The following is a 20,680-nucleotide window of genomic DNA, read 5'->3' as shown; positions in this document are numbered from 1 at the left end:
GAATTTTTAATTCAATTTTATCAATAGTTGATCATTGTACAGACCTGTTAATTAATAATTAACTTTAAATAATATTTTACGATTAGTTTTCCCAATAATGATATTTAAACTTATGTTTTCATATTTCTTATTAATAATTCAATTTCTTAAATTTCTAAAGCTATAAAATTTTTAAAAAAATGAGATTAAACATTACGTGAAAGCATAAATTATTTTAAATCTTTAATTAAGGTAAGAAACCTGCTGGAATATTAAGAAGTTTACGAATGATTTTAAGTTCTCTTAAAATATGTTATTGTTATGAAACAATAAATGAAAAAATTATTTTACTAAAGAATTATTATAGTATAATCACAATACCGTTATGAAAAATAAATCACCTTATGTAATGAAGTATTTTCTGCAAGGATCTTATTGTTAAGTTTAATGGTCCAGTTTACTACAAAACTATCTCCAGAATGAATGAACATTGTAAGATAGATACTTTTAAATCAAAACGTTTTACATAACTTTAAATTTATTAAAGCATTATCCTGATTTATCTAGAGATATTAAACTCTTGCATTTACTATAAATGGTTTCATCAGCTGTCCCTAAAATAAGCAAAAACGCATTTTTTATATCCTGCTAAGGAAACGAGATTTGTTATCACTAAATTTCAAATTAGTTATGAAGTTCGTCAACAGATGGAATTGATAACAAAAGAGTACTATAAAGCAGTGTTTTCTAAATAACCACTGTTTGCTTCAATATATTATTTATTGCATTTATTAGACTTTAACAACATGTATTTAATTCGCAGAAGTTCGTGCAACTACTCATTTCAGTTCACTCATACGAGAATTTAAAAAAATATTTTCTTAGATTTTTTTATTTATTTTTGCCACGATACTTGTTTTGAAATTTGATAAGAATAACATTTCTGCTTTCCTAAGTAGAAAAAACGCTATATCTCCATCTCCTTTCATTTCGTCTGTTATTTTTGGTTCACCTGTTGCAAGTATTGTAATGTACTGTTATTTTTGGTTCACCCGGTACAAGTATTGTAATGTACTGTTATTTTTTGGTTCACCTGGTACAAGTATTTTAATGTACTGTTATTTTTGGTTCACCTGGTACAAGTATTGTAATGTACTGTTATTTTTTCTTCACCTGGTACAAGTATTGTAATGTGCTAACTAGCATTATGAAATAAAATATGTGTTTGATCTAGCAAAAAATACTGCTAGAATTATTTGATATTATATTTAAGTTTTTATTTTCATTTATAGCTGTGACGGTGTTGATGTAGTGATGGTATTTATAACAATCAACGGACAAAAAGAAAGAGTGGATAACTTTTGTGGTAACAAATCGCCCCCACAATTAATGTCCAATGGGCCATCAATGATGGTCGAATTTAAATCAAGGCATTCTTCAAACGACGTCAAAGGATTCAAAGCCATATTCAGATTTGTTACAGGTAAGTGTAACTTTTCAAAAGTTACATTATATTTTTCATGTTTTTCTTTTGAATTTATCTTTTATAATAAATTAAATACCTGATATTGTTACGTGTACTAAATATTAAAAAGAGCAAATATGTCTAAAATATTGATTTATAATCCTATTATATAAAGAAATATATATAGTAACAAGTATATCAATAAGCAAAGGATTTAATTTCAAAACAATCTATAATCAAAATTGGCTGCAATAAAATTAAAAAATATCTTGGAACTAGCAATAAAGCAATAAACTAATTTTTGCTTTATTGCTTGTTGTTGTCGTCTTATGTCGCTTGTCTATACAAGCAAGCCTATTTTAAGGAAAAGAGGTGCTCTTCTTCTTGTTTTCCAGTAGCTCCATCTATGGTCAAGAATTTGATTTCTGCCACACACATGTGTCGCGACCCGTATTACAGGGAGGACACATCCATACACCATCCATCCATCCTCAGATCGTAATTTTGACCTGAACTCGAGCACGACCAGTCTCCGCTCCAAAACCCGTAGAGGTATTGATTTGTTAAGAGAACTTGGAGGACTTTGTGACTCCAAAAGATTTACGCGTGCACCAGTAAGCATTTTGTACACGGCGAGTCTTCGGCAGGCGGAGATCGAACTCACGATCTTTTGAACATGAGCCCAATGCCCTACCAGTCAGTCTATCCCGGCCATACTATATAACTGGTTTTATATAGCAAAGCAAAAAAACAATGTGAATAAAGCACAAATGAAAGTACATAATGAATGTACATACTTTCATTTATGCTTTAAACTTATTGGTTTTGCTTTATTATATATAGTACAGAGTATTACCCTTTCCTTTGAGATATTTATATACTTATTTTCAACCATCTTCAAAATTTGAGATTTTTATGAGTTTGCGTATATACAGCAATAAAATATTTAATGAAATGTTTTTAAAACTTATTGTGAAATATTAAGGAGTTTGCTTTTCATTTGGGAAACTTTATTAACAACAAAAGGATTCATCAATTGCATAAGTGTTTTAATTGCATTAAAATTTTTTTGATGATACAATTGGTGTACAGTACCGCTCAAAAGTATCAGTACACCTAGAAACTTATAAAAAAATGGCAAAATTCAAAGTGTCATAACTTCTTTAAAAATGATCAAAAATGCTTCTGCTTTAGCTCATTTTGAAGCTTAAAATCTCTACTTTCATGTACTTGAATTGTTTTTAATTAATATATTTTGCAACTATGTACAATTACACTCTAAACAATCATAGAAAATTGTATTAATTTCTTGTGAAGTTTGACGCGATGTACGGGCACAAAGGGGTTAGATATTGTTAATTTTTATTATACCATTGAAAAATTTGGACTTTTAGCTTTCATTTAAAAAAAAAATTCCAAAAAAACATGTTTTTTGACGAAGTTATTGTCAAATAAAAAAAAAGGTTTTTTTTTCAGAATTTAATGATTTTTCAGCAATTATAATGAATTTTAGTGTAATTATAATATGATATGAAAATTTTTTAATTAAAATAAATTAAAATTTAATATTTCTCGATAATATTATTTCATAATTTATTATAACAATTTTAACTTTTTTTTTTGGAAAATATAATAATGAAATAAGAATCAACGTTTACAATTTAATATTTTGAAATTTATTTTTTCGTATTTTTCTCAGAAAAAATTTGAAAACAAAAATGTAATAATGAAAAAATATTTTACATCATATTTTGCTTTCTTCAAAATATCCTCCCCGCGCTTTTATAACTGCAGCACACACTCGAGGCATCCGATCAATCAGCTTTTTTAATGTTATCTTGTCTATTTTTCGCCACTGCTCTTGAAGGACTTTCCACATATGATTTATGCTGGTTAATGGATCGAAGACCGAAGGTAGGAGGACGAACCTAAATAGTTCCTGTGCGGAATTCATTATAATTGCTGAAAAATCATTAAATTCTGAAAAAAAAACTTTTTTTTTATTTGACAATAACTTCGTCAAAAAACATGTTTTTTTTGGAAATTTTTTTTTCAAATGAAAGCTAAAAGTCCAAATTTTTCAATGGTATAATAAAAATTAACAATATCTAACCCCTTTGTGCCCGTACATCGCGTCAAACTTCACAAGAAATTAATACAATTTTCTATGATTGTTTAGAGTGTAATTGTACATAGTTGCAAAATATATTAATTAAAAACAATTCAAGTACATAAAAGTAGAGATTTTAAGCTTCAAAATGAGCTAAAGCAGAAGCATTTTTGATCATTTTTAAAGAAGTTATGACACTTTGAGTTGTGCCCTTTTTTTATAAGTTTCTAGGTGTACTGATACTTTTGAGCGGTACTGTAAGTGCAGTTCATTTTTTGCAATGAACGAACTTGTAAATTTAGGATTATATATCCCTATATTATGCGATGTATTTTCTTCGAAAATAAAGGATCAAAATGGACTAAAAATGATAAATTCATAAAAATGAAATCACTCCGAATTCATAAAGTTTCTCCTAGCACACAAGAATTAGTACAACCTTATTCAATTAATAAAATGATGAAGCAACTCAAATAATTGCGGTATTCAGGTATTTGTGCATTTTGTTTCCAGAATATTTTACACTACTGATCATTAAAATTGCTACACCTGAAAGGTTGCAGGTCACAGAATAGTAGTTATTGAATTCACACTTAATATCAGAAGGAAGTTATTAAGCTACCATGATATCAGGAAGTATATATCCTGCGAAATCAGTACCAAGAGTTGCCATCTCTTTCAAAATTAGCAGTACTTTACCACCTGGACAGTGCGTCAAATACAAATTGTACGACATTTGCAAAGATCTCAGTCAATGCAGTTTCAACTCTTCGTTTCAGATCATTGACAGTAGTTTTAGAGGAGTGTTGGCTTGCCAATCATTCGGCAACCATTAGCCACACGTTTTCATTTGTTTGAAGATCAAAAGAACGTGATGACCAGAGTAACAGCAAAACAAGTTCTTAATCAAGGAAGTTCGGGACATTTCGGGCAACATGTGGTCGTTCATTGGTCTGCTGAAAATTAGAGTTAAATAGGCCTCGAAAATAATACAAAGGGACCTTAGAGCGTTCAATAATGTAATGGTTGCCCATCAAAATGCCAGGAATGCAAACAAGAGGTAATCGTCCATCATCATTTCAAGTTCCTTACAAGATCATTACATGCCTGCATATCAAGTAAAAATTGACAACATGCGTAATCCATGATGTTACCCTCATAGTGTTGCAACCCCTATAGTATTAACTGTTTGTCAATACTATAAGTGTTGCATCAATGTTGTTCATTGATCACACCGCTTAAAACCCGATAAGCATTATTCCTGGCATTTTCTGAACTTTTAACTGCAAACTTTTCTAAGAATAGTGTAAGAATAGCAAAAAAGCATGTGACACGCATTGACTGTCCCTACTCTTGCAAATGTAGACGAACTTTTTAAGCACAACTTTGTTGTCTTGAAAATGACTGGTTCTTAACTCGTGGTTTAAAATAAGATTGTGCAATCATAGTGACCTGGAGAATTAGATATCTGCTTTCTCGGCTCTTTGTGGGATTCCATATTCACTGGACAGATAAGAAATCCCGACCAATTCCCGTCGGTCATGATTTCTTCGCAATATTGCAATTCGATAGGTCATCCTGTAGGCTATAATACTTCATCAATCAAAATCAAACAGATCATGGAAGACATTTCCCCTTTTTAATAAACACATTATTACAACTCTTTTAACTAGAAATAATGTTCCAATGCAAATTCAGTGAGAAAAGCTGCTGTTAAACTTCAGCTTTTATTTGCATTGCAGATGTCTCTACTACCACCTGTTTCGCATAAATGTGCTGATTCTTAATTTTATTTCAATACTTTAGGCATAAAAACAAAGTTAGTTATGAAAGCATATGCAATTGGGATCAAAAAACAAGTCATAAATATTCAAACAGATCACAGGATTGAAGAACAATTCATTCTAAAACCATTCAAGTATGCAATAAAAAATAATAAGAAAAAACACACGTTTTCTAAAACACTTGTTTGATTCAGACATTTAAAAATTTTATTTCTTGAGTGTATTTTCCTTAACAATTTTGCAAAAAGATAAATATATAAATAAACCACGCACGTTTTCCTTAACAAATTTATAAGCGTGCACCCCAAACAAATCCTAACCATACATTCTCATTCTTCGCCTAGAGGCATTGAAACCAAACTGAGCCCATCATGATAAAAACATAAAGCATCAAACAACGCTACGTCGAAAACGACTCCAGACTAATAACAAGCTTATGGGGAAGTAAGAGAATACATGTTTTCTCAAACACTTGTTCGATTTACACAGAATAAAAGTGTACAGAACCTCTTACGAATCGAAAGCACTCGAAAAAAGAGCCTCTCAGTAAACCACCCTCAAAGGCACTGTTGCTATCTTCATGTTTATTCTTGTCACCATCTTAAAATTCCTGTACTTCCTTTTATATATTCAGAAAGAAGAAACACCCTCCAGCCTTAAGAATTGTAGGGTGAGATCGAACGTGCCCACTCTAAGAATTGTCACTGCATCCTTGGACCCTTGCTGCATGGCATCAGTGAGAAGAATCCTTATTCCCATCCCAGGGGTGGGATTGATTCTGTTTTACCCCGCTTGGTATTCTGCCAACGATCGAGTCCAGGCGGAGCGTTAATCAGTGATTTTTCTTTTATCCAGGAGGCATCGATGTTGGGGGAAAAGGGAAGAAGTTTATAATACTTTGTCTCCTGGAGACATTGGACTGGATCTAATCCTTTCGCCATTGTCACGTAAGCGAAAAATATTATTGTGACTTCTAAACAGTAAGTGAAACGAGAATTTTGTTGTGGATGTTGATGGTATTTTGTGTGAAATCCGAACAAAGAAAAAGTGCGAAGATACTGTGTATACATATTTTAAACATCACGTGTGCTTGCTGTTAAGGTTCCCTTTGAAGTTCTTTTATGTGCATGATGTTTACCTTAAAACTGCAACGCTTTATAAGATCCCTTTGATCTTTACAAAGTTAAGAGCCTCTTAGTTGAGATTTAAGCTTGAGTTTTCGGAAAAAATCTTTAACAAGTTATACATCTTTTACTAGGAGTATAATATGGATACAAAAATCGTATGAAACGTTTACTGTATGTTAAGTGATGCAAGTCGCTCTTCATAAATTCTTCTTCCGAATTTAATAAACATTAAAGATATTTTTACAGCTCTTAAACTTGAATATAATCTATTAGTTAAAATATTTATTGCTTAAAAAGATTTTTCAATGCATTAGTCTGTTTCCACAAAGTGAACTTATGGTTTCTCTTGGTTTTGTTTATCTTGTTTAGACCAGTTTGATAGGTTTTGATTGTTAGTTTGTCCGGAAAAGTAAAATTGATATTAATTCTGGTTTTTTAGTTAAAGAAAATAACATTCTTAATGTTTAATTCCGATTGCTTGTCCAGAAACATGAAATATAGTTAATTCTGATTTTTAGAAAGAGAAATTAACACTCTTAAAGTTTAATTCTGAATTTAAGACTGTTTGACCGGAAAAATAAATTTAATATAGTTAATTCTTGTTTTTAGTTAAAGGAAATAACATTTCTAATGTTTAATCCTTATAGTAGCTTGTTTATCATGAAACATAAAATTGCTTTAGTTAATTCTGATTTTTAGCTCCAGGAAATAACATTCTTAATGTTTAACTCTGACAGTGAGATTGTTTGTCCGGAAGCATAAAATTGATAGTCATCTCTGATTTCTAGCTATGTAGTTCAATTAAAAGAGATTATTGTGGTTAATTTTTGTCTCACTTAAGTAATAAGTCTCACCTTTCTTTTTTAACAAGTACAAGAATCATTCAAAAATATTTTCTCACTAATGTAGGATTCCAGAAATTATATTAATCTTTCTATCTTATTCTTATGCGTTATTTTTAAAATCTCATCTATCTTATTCCTATCCGTTGCTTCGCCTTATATTATGCTTTACTTTTAAAAACTTTAGTATGGATTTTCAAGCACTTTTATTTTCGCCTTACGCCTAGTATGATTAAAGGCTATTCTCTTATTTCGTATTAGCTCTAGTGTTTATAGGTGGTACTTTTAAGAATAGTTTTTTCTTCATTTTTTCGAAAGCGGATTTACTTCAATCTTATTCTCTTAGCTTCCTTGTTCAGAGCTTGTGTGTAAATCGAAGAAGTCTTTGAAAATACATATGTACTTCCCCTAACTTTAAGCCTGTTATGAGGATAAAAATGTATTAAGCATATATAGAGAGAGAATTGTTTGTTGTTCTGTACCCCAATTTAATATAACAAACTGTGTTCATATTACCAGATTTGATACAGCGAGAAATAGGAAAATACTCTTAAACTGTATTTTATGACTGAAGGTTCCTCCCCCTGCTCGCTTCACTCACTGATCTGAACAGGTATCTTCGTACCGATATTAGTATATTTAGTGCAAATTAAGAAAAAGCCCAATTGATAAATCAAAAGTAGTATTTTTTACCAAAATTAATTAAGCATTATTAGCATGAATAAGAATGTAGCAATTTGTAAGTTTCTCATAAACGAATAAGTATTTTTTCACAATTAATTTTGCTTGTTATTTTTTTCACAAAATTTATTTTTTCATTTAAATTTGTACCGAATACCAAAATTAGCTAATTGTAATTCTCAAAACTATTTGGTAATTGCACTAACATTTTTAAAATCATTTTTAGCAAACTTTTATCAGTACTTAATTTCGAAGGCTGTAAAAAATTCCAAAACTATTATTGGCGACAATGATACTTAACTGAATGTGGTTTTAAATAATATTGGTGTTATCGCTATCTGCATTGTGGTAACAAAAACCTATTTTACCAATATAGATGCCTAATTTAGGTACTGTGATAATAGTTTTTACCGCCGTTCGTAACGGATAAGAAGCCTAATATCACCATTCATGCACCTAATGAACAAATATCATTTTTATTTATCATTTGCTATATATTCCTCTGTGGCGTTATATTATATCTGAGTTAAAAGTTCATGTCATCAAAAGAAACTAACTATACATTTAGTAACATTTAATCTGTGATATTCAGAATTTAAGATAGCTTTCTCATAGCTTAATAGATAGCCTTAATTTTATTTTACTGTACAAATAATATATTGTTGGGTTTTCGTTATTTAAACTTGTAGAGACATGTTTTAAAGACATAAGTATCATCATAGATTTCATATATCTTTTATAACTTGAATTCGGAGAAGTTATTACTATGCATCATTAAATTATTTCATTTACGATAACCAAATATAGGGTTAGCAAGATAATTCATTAAAAAAAATGCGGTATAACTAATTTTTGATTGATTAGAGTTGTAAGCTAGTAATTCCTTATTATCTATCTAAGCTGTAATATTTATCTATCAAATACTATAGAAAACTGTTTTTATTTTTATTTTTTAAGGGGGATGTAGTCGGAGGGAGTTTTAAAGTTGACTTTTAGAGTTTTTTCGAACGTATGCCTAACTAATTTGGTGCATATTGCATATTTGCGTAATTTTCATACATAAACACATACAAACACATAAAATTGCATATTTGCGTAATTTTCATACATAAACACTTACAAACAGTATTCTTTATTTGCGTAGAGTATTCTAACATGACTCGCGCTCGTGAGAACGGGAGTTCGAATCCAGCCTGTCGAAAACTCCCCGTGTAGTAAATGGTGATTGATGCAAGTTAAATCTGTCAGGTCACAAAGTCCTCTATGTTCCTATAACAAATTATACCTCTGAGGGTACTGAATTGGAGATTGATCGTTCACTGGTTCAGTCAAAATTACGACCTGTGGATGAATGAATGAATGGATGTATGAATGGGTCAGGCCTATAAAAGGGTGCGACTCATTTGTGTGGTGGAGGTCGAATTCTTGCCAATAGATGGCGCCACTAAAAACGAGTCTTATCACACCGCTTGTCTTAATGGCGTACAACAACAACAACAACATTCCAACATTTAATTTTTTGTGTTTTCGATAAAAATTATTTTTATGATAAGACGAAAATTATCTTTTCATGATGTGTAGAAAAATATGTATTTTTTCCTTTTAAATAATTTAGTCGTTCTGTGCCATTGGAAATTGTGTAAAATATAATTTTTTCCTATCAAAATTCATGAGACTGTAAGAAGAAAGTTATCATTTTTATGATACTCAGAGAAGTAAATTAAATTTGCTTATTTTCAAATGAATTTGCCATATAACATTGTTAGGAATTGTGTGAAACATAAAGTGCTTAAACAGTATAAGTTTAAAACGTTATTAAAACTTTATCTAAACTAAATTTAGACTGTAATATTTTAAAATAAAAAACTCTTAATTAGTCGCCGACTGACTTTCAATATTATTATTATTATTATTATTATTATTATTGCGTGTTCTATTATTATTATTGTTTAAAATTTGAGAACTTATTATATGATGATTGAAAATAAATTCTCTGAAGCAGCTTTTTTTTTCATTAGATTTTCTCTAAGATTTCAATACTTATTTTCTTTTTCTTACTTTATGAAAGTGTTATGTATCATTAATTAATTTATTTATTTTATTATTTTGAATTTTTGGAAACTTATTTCAATTTTCTTATCATATGAGGATTTCATTTTTTTTATATATATTTTCAAGAATGATGAATAAAGTTATTTGCATACGAAGAAAAGTTTCCCATTCTATAATTCAATTTAGTAATTAAAACTTATGATTCTAACAACAACAAAAATCAAAGATTCTTTTGACAAATATTTGCATTATTTTGAATTCATTTAAATTGACTTCATGCATTTTCTATTCCTTCATGAGCTAATCAATAATTAAATTTAGAAAAAGTTTTAGAATAAATCAATAACATTTTCGCTCAACTTGTTTCTAAAAATAAATGAACTGAATCTAAATTTTATGACTGTTACTTGGGTACTTTTACTGTACTTGAAAACAAGTGGAATAGCAGAAATCGATTTTTAACTCTGAAAGTGAAAAATGTATATTTCGTCACAATTAAGATTTTCATTTTAAAGTAGAAATATTCAATAAAAAGAGTGTCTTCAACAAAATAGTTCGTGAATATTTTAAATTGTCGGGGCAACTTAGTGATATGTTAGTAAAATTGCTCTTCGTAAATGTTTTAAAGTAATTGCTTGATTTATTATTTATGAACATAGCAGTTTATTCTCTAATGAAAATGTTTAGGATACTTCTTGAATAACAACTAAAATGTATAAAAATTAATATTACTTTGCAATTACATTAAAACTAATTTTAAATTCTATGAATGGTGATACAAATTCAGTTATTTCTTCTCTTGATACTTATCTATCTCTATACGCTTTTATTATGTATTTAGTTTTAAAAAAAGTTGATTTGGAGCTAAAAACTTGGTATTTACTATCTAAATTATCAAATACGATTTAATAATTTAAAAATGGCAAATATGCTTTTGTACTAATATTTGACTTACCCACACTGATAGTAAAAGAATTGAAAATAGTTTTTCATATTAAAAAAATTCAATCTAAACTTTAAAAAAAAATAATTAATTTTAAAGAAAAAGTACTAACCAGCTAACAAAAGATCTCCTACAAACATCACACTCGCGCACTTGTGGTTGCTATAGTAACGAGGATAAGTCACTTCGTAAAGAAGTTCAAAGTTAGTCATATTATTTCTTTAAACTTTTCCCTTGGTTATAGATTTATTCTTTCTTTTTCATAACAGTTACGGCAGGCAGATTTTCTTAGCACTTGCTCTTACAGCTGACAACCTCAAACTTTCAGAATAATCAACTATATATAATTTTGGTATTCATAATTTTATACCAAAATTTGTTTATGCTTACACTAGAGCATGTAAATTAATTTGCTGTAGTTGTTATAATTTATTTATGTCGCATTGACGCTGCACAACGGACTATTGGCGACGGTCTGGGAAGCATCCCCGAGGATGATCCGAATACAGGCCAACACAATTTTGATCCTCTGCAGAGGGAATGACACTCACCGCCTCCGTAACCCAACGACCTGCGCGCGAAGTCAAGAGCTTTACGGTAGAACAGCTCAATGATGACCAATACCGCACACCCTTGGTCTCATCCCATCAGGCTGATCAAAGTGATCAGCCACCCGTACAGTGACCTCAGCTATTGGTGCTTAACTTCAGTGATCTAAGCTCATCTTAATGATCATATAAATCTTTACATCTTCGTGTAGATTATATGGCTTTCTCCGCCTTTGCTCAGTTTGTAGAGCCCTAACTACGAAAACTTACTATTTCTTAACAGATAATATGCTCTTTCTTCTTTTATACAACTTAAATTATTATAACCAATATATTTAAAACTGGACTTGTCCAACTTATAAGTTTTTCTAACAAAATAGTATATTATTCATAAAACGAAATGTCACATTCATGAGAGAAGATAGGAATTGATATTTCTCGTTTTTAATATAAATATTATAATATCTTTCCTATCTGAAAGAAAGCAGTTTCTTAAGCCAGAAACGAGGACATCAGACGTAAATGGCAAAATTCCAACACCACCCGGGTAGAAAACTAGTAAGAGAAAGTACCTAAGTCATATTCAGTTCATAGTTTCTGCATCACCGAGTGTTTTTTGCGTTATTTTGTATTCTTTGTTAAGCATTTGATCGATGCATAGTTTAAGAAAAGGAATGTGGCATGTGTCGTCATACATCAACAATTTATTTCGAATGCATGTCCAACAAAGTAAGTCAAAATATTGTGAGATGAAACTATGAACAAAAAAAATAATTTAAAAATTGCATTAATAGCATTCTTACGTCAAACTTTAAATGCTGTTTTTTAATCATAAAAAAACACCGATATTATTTTTTCTTTAAAATAAATTGCAATAAGCTGTACGAGCATAAGTCTAAATATTAATTTTTTTTAATTTTTATATTTATGTTTTGTTTATTTTTATTACCTGCGCTGAATAGCTTACGATAGCCTGTCAATTGTATCTTTCATATGCGACTTTATATTAGAAATCAAGTTGAGAAATAAGATAATGGAAAACGCTCGATGTTAGCCTGACAACAATCCCATGGTACGTGTGTCGCAAAGGAAATTTCGTGCCAGCAATGAGACCATTTTTAATTTTATTTTATAATCGGGGTTGAACAGTTCACCCAATTTTGAATACACGACTATCAATGTACCACTGCGTAGCCATGTTGATTTTGAACCCAACACAAAAGACAAAGGAACTCCTCGATCAAGCATAGGGACAAACTAGCTTTCCTGGAGGACATCTTAATGGAACTAATCAGCATTTGCGTTATTTGGACGAAGAAAACTACGAAAACCTCCCACGGTTAGCTCGATGGTAAGGGGGTTCTAACCCATGAACGTGCAAGTTTTGAGCCAATGTCTCTAAAGGAACTTTGATTCAGAATCGCCTTTTTGGAGGACCTTTTAATGAAATTGGCGCGCGTTCAGCTTTCATGGAGTTAAAAAAAACACGAACATTTTTCATGGTTAGCCCGGAAAATAGGGAAATTCAAACCGTGATTCATGTACCAGTAGGAGTACTTTTAGTACTGCGCTCAATGCAGTATGAGAGTAGCATAGGAATCATCTTTTCATCACTGGACTTCAAATTAGTTCCCCCATGTTAACTGTATATATATGCAGCGGGCACTACGCAAAACTACCTAGTTAATCATGGTATGGGTAGGTGCACTACTTTTCACAATATTTTAAGTATTCGCCTACTGAGAACTACTTCGGTTACTTAGTACAAAACGAAATCCTGAGTTATATCCCATCAGGCTATAAAGGACATTTCTCACACACTCTTCCACACATATTTTTCAAAATAATAAAGGTGTTTTGGAATGACCACCCATAATATATGAAGACTAAGACCGCAGAACAATTTACGCCTATTTTTCACAAAAAAATGACGATTGAGCCGCCATCGGTTGCATTTTTAGGATTATGTTTTATCAAATCAATAATAAGAAAATATGGATCTCCCCGACAGTTATTCTACTAAGAAGTTGGGGCCATATTGTAGAAAAACTCTCTTTTTCCCGTGCGCAAAATTGCTTTTTCTCCGAATCAAATTTCATAAATGCAAACCGTTCTTCCTCCATGATCTTCATTTATGAGTTTAGAGGCCTTTTGCTGTAGTAGTTGTAGTAGTTGATTTACGTCGCACTAGAGCTGCACAATGATGGTGACGAATTAGTGACGGTCTGCGAAACATCCCGGAGGATGTCATCATGCCATCACAATTTTGATCCTCTGCAGAGGGTATGTCACCCCCGTTTCGGTAGCCCGACGACCTGCGAGTGAAGTCGAGAACTTTACGGTAAAACATTTTAGCGAGGACCAGTACCGCACACTCTCAGTCCTATTGCAGGCTTATCGAAGTGGTCACCCGTCCGCATACTGACCGCAGCCAGTGATGCTTGCTGCTATTTACTGGGAACCATGTCCTTGCGATCAGTTAACTGCGGGACTGATTTGTTGTTTATAATTAAAGAAATGAATTGATAAAACCATGCATGTTCGGAGTTGAAAATCCATATTTGAGACAGAAAAGTAAAAAGCTTTCAAATTTTGACCGATCATCACGTAGGCTAATCACAATAATGTGAAAAAAGTAATATTTGTCTAAGTGTTGAATCTTCAAACATAATAAATAAAGTTTCAACAAAAAATATAGAATTTTCTTTAAAATGTTTATAAAAAATCCAACTCGCTTTAAATTCCTTTCAAATATTTCAAGATTAATTTTATGTTGTATTACATTGCAGAAAAAAAAACAACCTTAAACTCTTATATAACTATCAGACGCAATTACTTTCATTATAATAACGCATGGATTTAATACATTCTAGCTCAGGTATTTTGCTTTTTGTTACACCCTCTCATCAATATTTTAATAGAAGCATAAAAATGCCCGAGAATAGAATTAAAAAAAATTAAAAAGGAAAAAAAGGAATCTTTTCTGAATTCTAAGAAGACATAAGACATTAAGGTTATTTAGCTATGTTTTTATATTAAAACAGCTGCTTTCTTAATTACACCATAATGGGTAAAAAATAATTTATTTTATGAGAAAAATCTTTAAAAAAGTACAGAAGCAAATACGACCTTTAAAAAATTACGATGCAATTTATAATGAAAATGTTTAAGAATAATATAGTCAAACTTATATAGTATATTTTTTTTTAGTACAGTATTTACTTACCCTCAGTTATACAGATTAAAGAAAAAGTTTCAAAATTCATAAATATTTCAAAAAAGATATCTTCCATATACAGTAAATTTTAAAATAACAATAAGTTGAATATTTATTAAAAAAATAAACATGATTATAACGTATTGTTAAAATCATGATTTTAGTCATGTTCAGTATTTATCAAAGGTATTTTCAAAAAGAGCTTCAATATAAAGAAAACGTCAGAAAACTTTTATGAAAGTCTGAAATCACAGTTTCCCTTCAATACTAATTTAAGTCGTCGAGATACACAAGCATTTATGATTTATTATCACTTTCGAAAACTTTTCTCAGACTGTGAGAATTAATGATTAATATCGAAGGTAATGCTGCTATTACGTACATCTAGTTGTCAGTATAATGTCAACCCAAATAACTTAATCAGTTTTAATTCTTTTGATGTATTTTGTGTATCGTACTCTCCATCAGCCTTATATTTAAATAATTTTTGTTTAATAATTTTATAATTTTTATTTATAGAGGAATTTTAAAAAATCTTTGGGTATTCAAATTTTATATTAACTGAATAATAATATGAAAATTCAAAAAGCTAAGCTTTATCATTTTATTTTGATCTGACTTAAAATGAAATGCAGAACACATCACTTTTGAAAGACGAGGAAGGGATATAGAAATGATGGATGATAAAGCTTTATCATTATAAATTATGCACCCATTTTTATTTTTGCTGTAGGTCTGACTTAAATAAAAGAAAAATTATTTTATTATATTATGTATTATATATTATATATTATATANGTCCGTTGTAGACACTATTACCAACGTTTAACTCTCTCTTCCCCTTATTATATTATATTATATTATATTATATTATATTATCCCCTGTATTAAATATAAAAATTTGTTAAGTGATAAAATTTGTATCGCACTTATTGAACCAGAAAATACGATAAGGAGAGATCCAAATACATTGTGCTGTTATTAACAGAAAATTAAGTTTCCCCAAAAATACACTTGTAAGTTATTTATTATTTTTAACAACCTTTATTGTTCTTTAATCTGGTGTATATAAAGGTGACGCAGCAGAATTCATTGCTTAACTTATAGAAGTTATCATAAAGAAATGTGAACAATTTTTAAGTATTTTTTATGATATTTAGTAAGCAGAGACCTATTTTAAAGTCCATTATTAACTTCCATGATTGCTGTACAATTATTTTTGTTGTTTACTGCAAAGTATATTTTTTTAATGCTCCAATTATTCACTCTAAAAGAGAAATTGTAAATATGTGTATTATTATCCGTTACAGTTAGATTTTTTATTATGTTTATTCAAAATTAAAACATTTGAACTATTATTTAACCAAAGTTACTAAATTTTTAATGGTAACAGAATTGTTTTGGTTTATAATATTATTTTAAACAACGTGATGATAAGAAAAAATTAGAATTATAAAGATATTTGAAATGATACGAAAACACTTTGTTTCAAAAAGAATAAATATCATAGCGAATTCTGATTAAATGACATAGAAACCACACTATGATATAAAATTATAATTTGCAAACATTTGGTAATTTTGTTTCTTTCGTTTTTGTTTCTTTCATATCTTTTGTTTCTTTTAAAAACACATTAATAAAGTGTGTTTTTGAAAGAAACAATCTATATGTGTAATATTCTTCTCTTCAACAAAATTTTTAATTATATTTATTCAAAATTAATTTAAAATATTATTTAACCAGAGTTACCAAAGATTTAATGGTAACAGAATCATACTATGATATAAAATTATAATTCGCAAATATTTGGTCATTTTGTTTCTTTTGTTTTTGTTCCTTTTATATCTTTTTTTTTAAAGTGTTTTAAAAAGAAACAAACTAAATATGACTTCAGTCTAATCCAAGAGAATATTGGCCTTCAATATCAAAAACACTAAATATTTCCAGACTTATTAAGGATATTTAGTTTATCAAATAATGTGAGCAGTTATACATTTATCAACAAACAATTTCCAAAAAGAAATTGAAAACAAATACTATATTTTCTTATATTTAATACTTCAACTAATGCAATCATAATAATATAATCATAATACTGTACGTAATCATAATACTATACGTGCATAATGTGTATAATACTGCAATGTAAGTAATAATACTGTACATATAAAATACGAACTGGAATTGTATATAATATGAACTGTATACATAAAAACTGTAACATGAACTTATATTTCATTAGCTTTAACACCAAAGATTTTTCATAGAAACGTGGAAGCTTTTATGTAAGCATAAAATGTCAGATTCCTTTAATATTAATTTAAGTTGTCTAAAAGCATAAACATTTATGATTTATTATCACACGCGGAAAGGTTTCTCAGAGAGTAAGGATTAATGATGAATATCGAAAATAGAAATTTTCTTCAGTACATTTAGTTGTCAAGCAAACGTCAAGCTTATTACTTTAATTTCTTTTGGTGCTTTTGAAAATCTGCTTGATTTTCAGAATATTTTAATATAAATGAAGAAAAGTAGTAAGTAAAACTGAAAGCAAGATGTTTTATAACTGAACGTGCTCAAAATATCGGTTAATTATATATCTAATTAGCAAGAAAAATATCATTTTTCATTATTTTAAAAATATTTTTCAATTATAAAAAATTAAAAAGGGAAAAATTTATTTTTTCCTCGTTGTAGTTTTAAAATTTCAATACATTTTATTTATTTATTACATTTATCTGATAATTTGAAATAAATTTGTTGTCTTAACAACGCAAATGTCTTTGTAATAAAAAAAGTAGTCGTTGTAACTCCAAATTAACTATATTTATTATTAACTATTTACATTTATTATAACACTATATGTTTGTTATATATTTATATTTATAACACTATACTTATATTTATACTTATATACTTATATTTATATGTATAACACTTATTTATAACACTATATGTGTTATTAAATTGCGTAATTATTAGTTTAAATAAGTTATGCTAATTAAATTATATTTTTAACTTCGAAAACATAGAGAAACATGCTTGTGTACTTAATTTCATAAAGATGGTATTAGTTGACGCCAAATTAGTACATAGTTTTTTACCTTACAAAACTTACACGTTGATGAAAACATTGTTTTATGAGTTATTTTGAACTGCAATCATAAGGTTGACAGAAATTGATAAATCTTTCCATTAAAACCGTTTATTTTAATAAAGAAGAATCGATATATGTTGTTGTTGCTGTTGGCCATTAAGGCAAACTGTGCGATTGCTCTTGTTTACCAGTGGCGCCATCTATGGCCAAAAATTCAACTTCTACCACACACATTCCATTTATAGGGTGAATCCATTAAACATACATTCATTCATCCACAGTTTGTAATTTTGACCTGAAACAGAGGAAGATCTATCTCCAATTCAGAACCCCCCACAGGTATAATTTATTATAGAAACATGGAGGACTTTGTGACCAGACAGATTTACGAGCACCAGTCACTATTTACTACACGGGGAGTCTTTGGCCAGATGAATTCGAACTCTCGTTCTAACGAGCGTGAGTCCAGTGCCCTGCCAACCAGGCTATGCCAGCCTAGCATAGATCTATAAATTTTATAAATTATTCTAAAAGGGAATAATGAGGTTTCTGCTAAAGTCATAGATTTATTTTTAATGTAATTAACGTGGAAATAAAAAAGAAGCATTGCATTATTAATGTTTAAAATTAAAATAACTCTTTAATGAAAACATTGACTTAAAAATAACTTTAAAGAATCATAATAGTATATACAAATGAAATAAACTATTTTTTAACTTTTATAAACATAGACGTTAAGAGAAACATTGCTTCATCAAGAAGTAATGTCAATAAAAAAAATTTAAAAAAACAACGTTAATAGCAAAATAATAATTACAGTAAATAATAGATATTCGCTATATGGATTATTGATACCTTGCATAGTACTAAAAAAATTATGAGTAATTTTCTTTTAAAAAATTAAAACAAGAACAAAAAGAAAATACTCATACCAAAAGGCTTACATAACTTTATAAGTGTACTAATCTATAATTCATTTTGAAAATAAGTTATAAGATTTAAACAGACATTATGGGCGAAAAGCTTTTACTTACGGATTGAGCATTTATAAAAGAACATTCTTTGCTTAGCTCATTTTAAAATAATAAATACTCACATTAAAAGAGCATTTCCCGCATAATTTGTTTTGAGAGAAAATAATAAAGTTAGCTAACTTTAAGAAAAAATGGTTAAACTAATTGCTTACACATTAAAAAAAATACATTGCATTATATTTTATTTAAAAACAGAATTAATTAGGTACAAGTATAGTTAAATAATTTTAAAAGAACTTAAATTTAGACTTACAAGTAAGAATGGAGAAGGATATAAATCTTCTTAAAGATTAAATCCGTTTATTATTTCCGTATAATATTACTCATTTCTTATGAACACATTTTCCTTAGCCCGTTTATTGAAGTAGAATATTAAAATATATATATATTATGCTTTCGAGCTGGAAAAATGAAATCAATCTGTGTTTCAATACTGCGTTTTTAATTAAACATTCATGCACTACATGAAAATTAATCACGAAAAACCTTTCATTTCTTTTGCCTTCGTTTCATAAAAAATGGTTAAAACTTCTAACATTAATGATCCTTATATGGCTATCAGCGTCGATGTTGCACAACAACAAAGCCTAATGGAAATAAATGTATACATTATGTAAAAAAGGAAATCTTAATGATTCGAACGGATATTAAAGACAAAAGAAAACTGCTTCTGATTAAGAAAATTTACATTCAGAACAACAACTAATTACCTTTATAATATTAAAGCAAACGACACTAATGTTATCAATAAAGAAATTTTGTTCTAAAACGTTTTTTTTTTCGTTCAATATACCATGCAAAAAGTTACTTAAGTATTCTAAACTGCGATTGCAACAAATTATGCAAACGATCTTACAGTCACAAACTTTGTAATTATCGTTTTAAGCTTTTTAACAAAGACAATTTGAAAATTCAAACAATTCTTATTGTTGTTGGTTTAAGTCGTTTTCTTTTAAGAATATTATCTACTTGTTTAGACTTGTTTTAATTCATTTTTTCTGATTTTTTGTTTCAGATTTTGGAGTATCTTCAGGTGCTCAAGATCATGCGTCAGGTAATTTTTAAGTTACATTTTGTAAACGAAATGACAGTTGCTTGTAAATTAAAATAACCTTTTTGCTTTTCCTATTTGATACATTTTGCTGATTATATTCTAAGGTTGGCTAAACTATGATGTGTAGAAGAATATTTTTATCACAGACTCTGCCCATGCATAACTTTAGACACGTAAGCTGAAATGCATTGAACAAATAGTGCATGTTTTACGTAGGACAATGTATGCCGTTTGCTGTTTAGATAGTGCTAATATACTGCTATACAAAGGAAGAAACCCTATATCAGTGTAAAAAATAAATTGAAATAAGAAGCTTCGAAATTTGCTTTTTAAAATAATATTTTTGTCTATTAATGAGCTTCAATTTATAATTTATTGCAAATAACATTATTTTTTCAAAAAATGTATTTGTAATTGTCATATATTGTTTGTAAATTTTATTAGCGAATTATTGGCAACGTAGCTTCAATAATAAATAATTAATAATGTAAAATATTTGCAAGTAATTACCATTACAAATATTATATCATGATTTCAACAGTTTTATAGCTCCTTAAAAATGATGAAACTACTGATACAATTATTCATGTTATGGATTTTTATTAGAGACTATCTATATTCCTAAATATGTCACTAACTGCATACCATAATCTGAAATGTTTCATATAAATATTTTTATGTTTTAATCTAGCACAAGATAAGGCATTAAAAGATTTCTTTTTAATATAGAAATCGAATCAAATTAAT

General features: G+C 28.9%; 1 protein-coding gene and 1 long non-coding RNA gene across 4 annotated transcripts in view; one reads left to right on the top strand and one right to left on the bottom strand.

The window, feature by feature from the left end:
* Positions 1-20,680, bottom strand: part of LOC139426209 (uncharacterized) — a 161,367-nt gene that overhangs the window by 54,810 nt on the left and 85,877 nt on the right. The window lies entirely within an intron of this gene.
* Positions 1-20,680, top strand: part of LOC107453302 (suppressor of lurcher protein 1) — a 1,038,548-nt gene that overhangs the window by 953,994 nt on the left and 63,874 nt on the right. For all 3 annotated transcript variants that reach the window (XM_071184104.1, XM_071184106.1, XM_071184105.1), the window contains exons 10-11: positions 1,272-1,462; positions 19,895-19,933. In XM_071184104.1, the coding sequence (XP_071040205.1) occupies positions 1,272-1,462; positions 19,895-19,933 (230 nt within the window). The remainder of the gene's footprint in view (positions 1-1,271; positions 1,463-19,894; positions 19,934-20,680) is intronic.

Source organism: Parasteatoda tepidariorum, chromosome 8 (genome assembly GCF_043381705.1).
Source record: "Parasteatoda tepidariorum isolate YZ-2023 chromosome 8, CAS_Ptep_4.0, whole genome shotgun sequence".
In the NCBI taxonomy this organism is placed as follows: domain Eukaryota; kingdom Metazoa; phylum Arthropoda; class Arachnida; order Araneae; family Theridiidae; genus Parasteatoda; species Parasteatoda tepidariorum.
The sequence above is the reverse complement of the archived record's forward strand: the minus strand, read 5'-3'. Positions and strand labels throughout refer to the sequence as shown.